This window comes from Microtus oregoni, unplaced genomic scaffold (assembly GCF_018167655.1).
Source record: "Microtus oregoni isolate MIOR12 unplaced genomic scaffold, Mior012 000034F_ref0000314, whole genome shotgun sequence".
Taxonomy (NCBI): domain Eukaryota; kingdom Metazoa; phylum Chordata; class Mammalia; order Rodentia; family Cricetidae; genus Microtus; species Microtus oregoni.
The window spans coordinates 4,778,640-4,789,881 of NW_024543093.1; the positions used below are offsets into that span (position 1 = coordinate 4,778,640).

Genomic DNA, 11,242 nt, shown 5'->3' on the forward strand with positions numbered 1-11,242 from the left:
TCCTTTTTAATGCTGCCATTGTTGTTTTAGAACCTTCCATTCCCCACCAATGTGCAGCCATCCCCTCTCCTGGAGGATGAGAGAGGCTTGTGACTGACACCCAACCACAGGACTTCAAAACAATGTCATAAAAACATCATGTACCCCAGGCTTGTGACTGATGTCCACCAGCAGAATGCAATACAAGTCACCCCATTGGACTTTCGGGAAACAGCTCATAAAAACACCATGCCCACCTAGTCTCCCGTGAGCAGCAGCCATGCAGTAAGGGAGCCAGATCACGTGGAAGGACTCTGCCTGGCAGCCTTAGCTGAGAACACAGAACCAGCCCCCAGGCACAGGAGGGAGTGGGCGCTCCCTTGCTTTGCAGCATTATGCCCCTCTGCCCTGGCCTGTTCTGCCTTGAGCCTCTGACTTTGATAAGCAGGGGTGTGCCTGTCATCTTGGAGTAACTGACACCACACTAGTAACTGGAACAAGGGGATCGTTGGGGAGCATTAAATTATGTTGAGTGTAAGAGCTCAGGCCAAGGGGGGGAGCACCCTCACGCTGCTGTTCTCTGTGGAGAGGGTGTCCAGGCCTCACCACTTTCTCCCGGGAACGCAGAACACCCATCTTCCCGAAGCGGACGTGGAAAGGAGAGCACTGCAGACTGCCATTGGGCTGGCGGACGACGATGATGTCGATGCATCCTGACAGCGTGGCAGGGTTCAGTCCCTTGTAGAGCTCCTTTACGGTCACAAACACCTGGCCAGCCAGCTGCCCCACGTAATTCATTGTCTGAACCTGAGGGACAAGACACAGCACACAAGTTCACAAAGGCACCTAACACAGGGCAGCTGCCCAAAGGCTCCAACTCAGCGCTTCTCCACATCAGGGATGTGGTAGTGTACACACCACTTTGTCTCTGGAATGTTCTCCACAACACCCCTGCATTGGCCCCTTTCTCCCACTCCATCAAGAAGCTTGGCATTCTTCCCACCACAGGGTCCAGCACAGCAAGGCCCAAAAGTCCTAATGGGGGTACCACTGGGCTTAGTCCATACATCCCAGGACGACTATGAATGTGACCTCACACATTTGTTTGGCAATGTTGTCTCGTTGGGACCCTGGAGTAAAGAGAGTGCTTCATCTGTGTGACTAACGGGAGACTGTGCCTCCTAGGGATCCAGGAGATGTGACCACGCAGATCACTGTTCCATAAGCCGTCCTCGTTTTTCCATTCCCAGGCCTTCCATGCCCTGATGCTCCCTGGGCCTCAGACAGGGTGACATCTATGTCCCAATTAGTGCCAAGCACTTAGCACACACTTATTCTCAACACTTTGACAAGTTATGAGCCCCGCCCCCCCCCATCTCGACCAGTGCTCACAGCTGAAAGGTGTCCCTGACCAAGTCTGAGAGCTGCGCTTGCCCCTGTGGGTAAACACGAACTGTTCAGGCGCTGGCAAGATGGCTCCGCTGGTTAAGCCTAACACGGAGGAATGGGAACCAATCACTCTACATTCGCAATGACACCCATGCCCACACACACAAAGTAATGTCATAAACATGACTATTTAGAAGGCAGATTAATTATGCTTCCATTTGGCAAAACATCAGTCGTAGATTCCCCCATTGGGCCTGTGACAGCCCTGGCCATAAGCTCTTGACCAGTTAGTTCTACAGTGTTAGGCATGCATCCCCTGCCATGAAGCAGACTTCAGATTCAATCAGGATGCAGCTGGTTTCCTCTCAAACATGCCCACTGCTGCACCACAGGCATCTCTGACAAGGCGGGTCGGCATTGCAGCCCACAGGGTCTGTGGTCCAGTGTGACAGATGTCCACTTTTCTCCTCCACCAGTCACCCTGCCTCACATTCTGACACTAAGCCTGCTAGGCGACAGGGAGGCAATGGCTCTCATCAGCTTCCATCTAGTCCCTGCCTGCCCAAACAGTGACAACCCCAGGGGACAGGTATGTTAAGCATTTGCCCAACCAGTAGCCCACTTGCCATCCTCAGCAAACATCTGGGGCTTCTACCCTACGGGCCTGACACTATAACACGTATAAAAGACACCGTCCCTGGTGCAGGCTTGTGGGAAAGGATGAATACAGCTGTAACCAAAATATAAACCAGTGATAGCACAATCCTGTAATCTCAACACACGGGGGTTCCAGGAGGAGCATCAGGTTTTCATGTAGCCAGCCTGTGCTACATGTGATCCTGCCTCAGAAAACAAATTCAAACAAAAAACAGAGAGGTAGAGGTCCCAAAAAGACCTGCCATTTTAAAACCACGATGGTGTAACTCTCATTCTTCCCCTTGCCTGTCACCCTCACATTAAACTTGAAATTTTAACTTTTGTTGTACCTAGCAAAAAAGGAAGCATTTTAAGGGTGTTTTTGCACAATTTCTATTATGTCTCCTATCCCAGCACCTCACAAGAACCCTGTGGGTAGGAAGCCTTTCACAGGGGGACCAAGAAATAGGTCCCAGTGTCACAAAGCCAATGGCCATGGCCACAAGCTTGGCATCAAGGCCAGAAGCAGGTTCACTGGATGCTGAATCAACTCTATTCTGGTTCAGTGAAAGCCCCTGTGATGTTCATGGTGGCCTCTCCTAATTCCTCCCTGCTCCTACAGGGTCTGAGCTTATGGCTGAGCAACAGACCAAGCAAGCTCTCTGGCTGGGAAGTCCCAGCCCATGCCAGCTAAGACCCACTTTGAGTCTTTCCTTGCTATGAAGCAAACACAGCTCTCACTTCAAATGGAGTAAGAAGTGGTTTATTCTAAAGCAAATACAGGTGAGCACTGCCCAAAAACACAGATTCCGAATGCCCTAAATCATGGGTGCCACCATTAGAACATGCCACCATTAGTTGCATGGGATTGTATCAGTCACAGGACAAAGAAAATCATACATCAAGCTATTTACCTAATAATTGGCAGGGACCACATAAGCAGGGTATACAATAGAGAAAACTCTGCTACAGGTTTCCAGTGTATTCTAATGACATCCTTAACTTCTGAACTGGTGGAAGCCAGCAGAAGACCTTTGCAAGATACTGATAGTCCAAAGGAAGTTAGATCAGTGTGGCATGTTGCATGAGAAATCTCCCCCACGGTCTGAGCATCTGGACACTTGGTCCCCAGTTGGTGGCCCTGTTTTGGAGAGCCATAAGTGATGGAGCCATGCCAGAAGTATGTTGCTGGGGTGGGCTTAAAAGCCTCTGTCACTTCCAGTTCACTCTGCTTCCCGCTTGCATTTGACAGTGTGAACCCTCAGCTTCCTGCCCCTGTTTGCTGCCATACTCCATACAGTGAGGACTCTGTTCCCCCTGGGTCCATAGACCAAAGTAAAGCCTTCCTTCTATAATCATCTTGGTCATGGTGTTTTATCACAGCAGCGGTAAGGTGAGGAACACAGTCAGACAAAGGTGTGGACAGTGAATGGCTATTTAGAAAACAAAGTATAAAAGCAGCTCAAGCTAATTCAGCTCTGGATCTGCAAGATTCTAACTCTCCACAATTGGTTAACAGTTTGGCCTTCTAGAATCTTTAATACTGGGTGTGTATCTTTGGGGTGGGGGCTTCAGTTTACATTGCACAGGAAAGAAAAAGGTTTGAGAGTTGGGGGCAGTTAGCAGATCTCAGCATCCCAGCTTCCCAGCTTCCCAGGTTCAAATGAGTGTGCTCGGAGTCCCAAATGCCTGGAGGCCCAATTCCAATTCTAACAGGCCAGAAATAAGGGACACTCTCCCTCTCCGTTTAGCACCCCAAGAGGCACCCCTCATCACCAATGCTCACGGCTGCTCTGCCCTGTGACCTCAAGAAAGCAACCCTCCCAGGCACAGGAATGTAGAGCAGAAGAGTCCAAGCTGGAAGGAGCCTGATCACTTCAGTGCTCCAACAGGTTCTTTCTAATGGGAAAAACCTAGAATAGGCAGAGTTCCCCTGTGAACAACCCCGAGAACTCACCCCCTGGGTAACCATGCACTGTCTGAGCAAAGAGCAAGGCTAGTGTATTTTCTTACTGCAAATAGCCAGAAGCAGCTGTCTGTTGGAAGCCTCTGCAGATGTTAAAAGGTTCTCTGTGTGGGCACCAGGACACTGTTCCTAAGCCCCACTGGACAACAGTCTTCTTGGAATTAATTATCCATAATATCTAGACCCAGGGGCTGCCTAGACAACCCCATACTAAGCTAATAATCATCATCATCATCACTGCCTCCACAACCTCATGAAGTTGACTGCCATTAACCAGAATACAGGCAATATTGTCAGGTAGGTTGGGGGAACTGGGGGCCTTGTGTGCTGTTGGGGGGAAGGGGAAAATGGTGCAGCTACCTGAAAACCAGGGCGGCAATTCCCTGAAAATGAAAAACCCTACAATCCAGCAATTCAATGTCAAGGTGTATTATCTAAAGAACTGGAATCAGGGTCTTGAGAAGGTATGTGTACATTCATGTTCACCACATCCAAAAGGAAGAATTGACCCCGACATCCATCGGCAGAGCGACAGCATGTGGAATGATGGGAAAATGATGGAGGCTGAGGAGGTGGGGTGAAGGATAAAGCACTTGCTATGCAGGAGTGAGGGGTAGAATTCAGATCCACAATGCCCACATGAAGTCAGTTAGGCAGGGTGGTACACCTGTAACCAGAGCTTAGGAGGCAGGGAAAGGGGTCCCCAAGGCAAGCTGGCTCGAACCCAGGACTTTGTGCTTTCCAGACAAACACTGCATCTCCAACCCTTAAGTCATTTAAAGTGTGCCACCCAGTATAGCAATCACCACACTGCCGCAGCACTGCATAAAGCCAGGTACAATGGTGCAGTCTGCAATCCCAGTACTGGGGAGGTAAAGGCAGGAAAATCAGAAGTTTAGGGTCATCCTCTGCTACAATCCAAGTTCAAGGCCAGCCTGGACTACCTGAGATCTCTGCCTCAAAAACGTAAGTAAAAGACCTGCGGTGCAAGGCATAGTTCCACCTCAGGTGGCATGTGACCAACAGTGGCCTTTAATAAGGCAATCTAAGGCAGGTCCTCTCAGGCACCCACTGGGCTGAAATCAGGTAAGGTGGTAGAAATGGCTGTTTCTCTGCCCCCATACCAGGGTCTCTTCTCAATAAACACTGCGCAATTTTTCTTTAAAAGTTCTACAGCTCAAACCATGAGACGCAAAGTCCCAGGTTTCACTTCCTTCAGCTGCCCTGGCATTGAAAACCTCAAGGAAGAAGCTAATTCGATTAGCTTGAAGATAAGCAGCCAGAGCAACCCTGCCAGGGCAGAGGTGCCTCCCAGGGCCATAATCTCATTACCGCCATGGTGCCATAGCTTCCTTTGAAAGGAGGCAGAAAGGGAGAGGTTTGGTCTGAAGAAAGCCTCTGGAAAACTCCTGGGTGAGAAAGATCAAACCAACCAGAGAGAACAAAGCAGACACTCACATCTCAGGTGGACCAGCTGGAAGACGCTGGCCACCGAAGTCTTTCCAGGCTACTGGCTTTTATCTTGAAATGTGGCAAGATACTGCACCTGGCAGGACTGAACAAGCTGAGGACAGGATTTTTTTTTTTTTTTTTAACGAACACCACCTGTCTCTTGTACGCCAGCCTAGGCATTAGTTGTCCGTTTCTCCATTTCCTGCCTCCACACTGGGTTCTCTTCTGTAGGCTAAATGACTTTGACCACTGTGCTTAGAGATGACTTCTGGTCCCTTTTGCCACTGGGCGACACTCTTCCAAACAAGTGAGCCAGCCTCCTTGGGGCTGCAGTGTTTCTGGCTCAAACGTATTTTGAAGAACTTGACCAGGTCTTAGAAGATCCTCTGACTACCCTGGGATTCTAGAGCAGTGGTTCTCAACCTTCCTAACACTGCAACCCTTTAACACAGTTCCTCTTGTTGTGGTGATCCCCAACCATAAAATTATTTTCGCTGCTTCATCATAAGTTTGCCCTTGGTAATGAGTCATAATCAGTAAATCTGATATGCAAGGGATCTGATACGCAACTCTCTGAAAGGGCCATTGGACCACCCAAAGGGGTCGCGGCTCACAGGCTGAGAACCACAGCTAACGCAAACCAGGACTTTGTGGGACTCTGGAGTCACAAAACAACGGACTCTTTTCCTTCTTAGATGTGGCCGCTTCTGGGTTGGCATTCTGAACCATCACTAAGGTCTCTGAAACGCCATCTCAGGGTAAGAACTTACTAGATGGACGTGGAGCTCGTGTGGGGAAGGGAACCCCACTTCAAGGCCCCAACCTGAAACTGGAGGCCACCACCCTCCCCCACATTAACCCTGGCATTCCGCAGGTGCTTGGCAAAGCCACCACCCCAGCCTCAGACTGTCCCAGACATGGCCTAGAGACATACATCATCAATCAGTGCCACGAGTCTCATCTAATTATGACACTAGGAAAGTCTACATTTCGTTCAAACTTGTTAGAATCCATCAGCAGGCTTCATGAACCTGCCAAAAAATGCTGTTCCCCTGCCCATTTTGTTTAATCTGCCAAAATTCCAAAGTCCTGCAATAGCTCTCCTAATGCCACAACTTTATTAGTGCAATTCCACCACCTGGAATATTAGTATCATTTGAGGGTGGCCTCAGATCAGCACCATTGAAAACTTGTCACAGTAACATAAGAGGCTCACAAGACAACAGAGGAACCTGGATGGTTCTGTCCAAGGAGCTCATCATCCCAGACTCTCACAGATATACAAATCAATAGATGGATGGTTCAGTCCGTAAAGGAAGAGACTCCAAAGCCTGGGACCTGAATTTAATCCCAGCACCCACATTAGAAGCCAGGCGTGAGCCACTGGGGGGGGGGGGGGGACTGGAAAGGACTGGGAAAGATTGTGAAATCCCTGGGACTCACCAGGACAGCCAATCCAACTCAACTGGTAGCAACAAATTCAGTTAGAGAGTCTAGTTCAAAAGGTAACGTGGACCTAAGGAAGGTCCACCTCTGGCCCCGACATGTGCACATGTACCCTGCACACATACACACATAAACACACTTACACACACAGAGACATACTCACTTGTACACACATACCTACGCTGACACTCCCACCTGCGCACACACCTGCACACACATCAGCAAATACACACACACTTGCACAAAAACATACACACCTGCACGCACACACCTACACACATACACCTGCACACATACACATCTGCAAACACATACTTGCACACAGACATACCCACCTGCACACATACATACCTACACAGACACTCCCACTTGCACGTACACACCGTTGAACACACATGCACAAAATGATTAATTTTTAAGGCCTTTCAGAAGGTCCCCAATCAAAGTATTCCATAAATCCTCCAATAGAGAGAGCAGAATCACAGACCATACACTCAGCTCTAATCGTTCACACAGGTCAGCAAACTCTAGCAATTCCACGGCAAAAACTGATTCTACAGATGAAAGAAGACTGTGTTTTTAGCATGTGTGTTCGCACAGGCACGTGCATGCTCATGTCACAGAATATATGTGACCTCAGAAAGAAGCAACTAGTGGGAGCCCTTCTTTGCTCCCACAGAACTAGTGAGTTTGTTCTTTTGTTCCAGGAATCAAACTCCAGCCATTCTGGTTGGCAGCAGGCACCTCCACCTGCTGAGCCAGCTCACTAGCCCCCAGAGACAATAGCATTTGTGGGGGCAGTCGCCGTAGACTTGGCTGTGATGGAAGAAAAGCAGAAATCACTCCAAGACCAACGAGACCCTGGACGGACAAATTACGGACCATCCACATTAAATATGGAATAGTGTGAGCCTATTAAAAGTGGAAGGGAGTTGCAGGCGCTCTAAATACCCATACTCATAGTGGGTATATGGCTGACCTCGGCTTTTCCATCCACAAAAGCATTTCTTTCACGTCAGTTTTTAATGGGAGGTCTGAAAACTGCTGTACATTTGGTATCAGGGTCTCTGTGTCAATAAAAGCTACTCCGCACAAAAGGAACGTGAAGGGGCTTGAGCTCACTAGGACAGGTGTTGACCGACGAGCCTAAGGCCCTCAGTTCAAGCCCTGGAACCCACCGGGTAGGGGCAGAGAAGAGATTCTCTGAAGTTGTCCTCTGATCTCCACGGTCACGCTACCGCATGCAGACAGACAGACACACAGACACATACATACACACACAAACACTAATTTTGAATACTGTTTCTGATAAAGTTGTCCGAGTGGCAGGGACAACTAGAACACGGTCCCTGACCTGGCTGGAAGGTCAGCTAAGTGACACTCGGACTTCTCAGAGCTGAGCTCTGGCAACAAGAAGGAATTATTATAATCCCAGGTAATAAGTGTCGTCACATCCCTGCCAAGAAGCACCCAGGATCTGGCCAACAGGAAAGAGACACACAAACACAACGTGACCCCTGTGCTCTGTGACCCTGCGCTGAGTTGAGACTCGAAACCTCAGCCCTTAACTGTTAGCTCCCTTGCAGGGCGCAGGACCTTTGCCCTCCTTGGAAGTGCCAGTGTCTTTTCACACACTTGCGAGGGCCCCCAAGCCAGCTGCACATCTTGGTCAAGAATGCTCTGCTCCCAGGACCTCTGTATATCCTTGCACCTCCCCCTCCAATCCTGCCCCAGCCCATCTGTAATGGTCACATATCCCCTGCCTGTCCAAGAGAACTGCAGCTCCATTCTGGGCCTGGAAGACGGGTGACTTAAACAGGACCCGCCACCCGGAGGCACTAGCAAGTAGCCCATAAAGGGTCCTTGTCACAGTACTAAGTCTCTTACGGCAGAGTACTTTGCATGTATTTAAAGAGTTCAGATTGTACCTACACACAAAAAAAGGCAGAGCAGGGAACAGTACTGATTCAGATGAATACAGGGGTACTGGAAAGGTATACTCGTGTTCCATAATAAACATGGTGTCAGGCAGGGTGTGGCAGCACATGCCTGCGATTCCAGCATCCATGAAGGAGGCTGAGGCAGGATGAGCCTGAGTTCCAGGCTAGGCCGGGCAACACAGGTCAAGACCAGCCTGGGCTACATACATAACAAGTTCCAGGCCAGTCCAAGCTACAACAGCTCCAAATTCACATGTGAGGATGTTCAAGTGCAGTCGATTCACGGACCAGCCTGCACCACTCACTCCTGGTTGTTTTGCAAAAGGATCCAAAAACCAGGGCTGTTAGGGCACAGGACAGCAAACCCCTGCCCAGCCGTCCTAGAGCAAAGTACCCATGCCCATAAACATCTCCACCTACATGCTGGCTAAAATCAATTCATAATATTACTGGTCCCTTTCAGACCCTGAACCTGAAGAGGGAGAAGACCCCGGAAGAATGGATTCACAATCTAAGCTGGGGGAGGAGGGAGCCAAGGCAGCTCAGGAGCTAGTGACAGCTAGCCAGGACTAGCCCAGCTCTACAAAGGGTCCTCAGTGGACCCCTGAGCTCCCCCTTGCAGAAACAGTCTGAAGTTGTTCCAAAGCATGTCATTTGGGCAATAATCAGGTAAATGAAGCCGTGGTTTTATGGGGTTTTTTTATTCACTCACTCTAAATAGGTAAACTGATAATCAGGCTCCAGGCCTGCTTCTCTGGCCCACTGGTTTTCAGCTATCAGTGGTCAGCTGTCCTGCCATCTCCTGACCCTTTCCCTCTCTCCAGTCCAAAGCTCTGAGCACTATAGATAAGCAAAAGGCCTCGCCCAGCCCCTCCAGCAGATACCTCCCCGTTCCAGACAGCAGCAGAGGATCCCATCTCCCTCATCTGACCCCCAAGTTATCACCCAGGCAACAAGACCAGGCATGTTGTCCCTTTCATGAGCACTCCTGTTCCAAAGTGACAAGCATGGTAAGAATGCTGGCAACTGCCACCTCCAGAGGGAAGAAGTCACATGGGGTGGCACAGCCACCAAGACAGTACCAAGCACAGGAGCCAGGCTTCCCAACTCAACCATCAGCCTCTACACAAGCAGGGATGAGGGCCAAAAAAACCCACACACCCACACACAAAACCCGTGACAGCAGAAGCCGTGTCAGCAAACAGGAAGCTCTGTCAACAAGGGGAACCAGACCCACTGGGATCCTTCAGCCTTTCTGGGGACACTGCAAAGTTCCCTTGCCAGGGTGCTAATCAGGCCTTAATTATTATGCACCCCTAAACTGCTTTCATTCATAAAACACACAGTATGGAAACAAGGGGTGGGCCGTTCATGTCTGAACCCTCCTGGGTCGCTATCCACACCTCTAAGGACCTGACCGTTACAGGCTCACCCTCCCCACAACTTCACAGACCTGTGGGAAGCCACTGCGTCCCCCACTCCCCAGACCAGCCCTGCCCAGGGCTTTCGTTTCCTTTCCGTAGGAGGGTGGGTGTCTGCAGCAACTAATGGAACACAAATTAGCAGGCAGCCACCCCGACTCTAACCACCCCGCCCCATTACTTAAGATGACTTCCAAAACGTCGCTTGTCACTCTACATTCCCCTGGCCTTCCCCATGCAAAACGGTCTGTCGCCCAGGCTGGGGGAGAGGCAGGCCCAGCGACCACCACACTGCACAGCAGCGCGGAGGCCTGCCGGTAACCTGAGAATCAGGGTTCCCAGCTCCCCGCCACCCTGCGGAGGTGTGCCCTTGGGCACGGAGGTCAACCTCCCAGTCTGACCTCAGCATCCAGGGCGGCAAAGCCTGAATCCTAAGTAAGCCCCTCGGGACGGGTCTCATCCGGGTCCCAGCTCCCCCGCCCCGTGGGGTCCCTGCAAACTCGTGCGCTCCATGATAAGGCCCGGGATGCGAGGCGGCCCTCAAAGCCTCCTAGCGGGTCCCCACAACCCAAGAATGGGCCTCAGGGTATCATCTGGGACCCACGTCCCCGCTGCTACTCACCCAGAGGAACTGCGCGCGTGGGCCGCCTTTGTGTGCAAACACCAGGCCTGAAGCGGCTGTCAGTTTAGAGCACGATGAGGGGCGGGGCCTGAACGGGGGAGGCACTTGTAGGGCGGCACCAGGGGGACTTCAGAGGAGCGGTGTAGCTGGGATGCTTCCAGGGCCCACTACCTCCCCATCCCACCCCAGCCTTCCTTAGACTTGTGGAGCATAGGGACTCTGAGTCTCCTCCCTAGAGCCGAAGTCTTCTACTCCAACAGCCTGACTGCTTCTTGACCTTATTGCTGTTTACACTTCATCCTCCCCTTGCTGTGCCCTGAGCCAGCCAACAACCTACACTCTCAGCGGGCCCCTACACCCTACCTCCCTCCTGGCTTACATTTGCAAATGT

General features: G+C 50.7%; 1 protein-coding gene across 6 annotated transcripts in view; it reads right to left on the reverse strand.

Annotated features, from left to right (window-relative positions):
- LOC121432364 (phosphatidate phosphatase LPIN1) overlaps window positions 1–10,935 on the reverse strand; it is a 64,202-nt gene extending 53,267 nt beyond the window's left edge. For all 6 annotated transcript variants that reach the window (XM_041630283.1, XM_041630282.1, XM_041630281.1 and 3 more), the window contains exons 1-2: window positions 10,852–10,935; window positions 586–786 (exon numbers count right to left, since the gene is read on the reverse strand). In XM_041630283.1, the coding sequence (XP_041486217.1) occupies window positions 586–777 (192 nt within the window). In that variant the 5' untranslated portion in view covers window positions 778–786; window positions 10,852–10,935. The remainder of the gene's footprint in view (window positions 1–585; window positions 787–10,851) is intronic.
- Window positions 10,936–11,242: the final 307 nt, after the last annotated feature.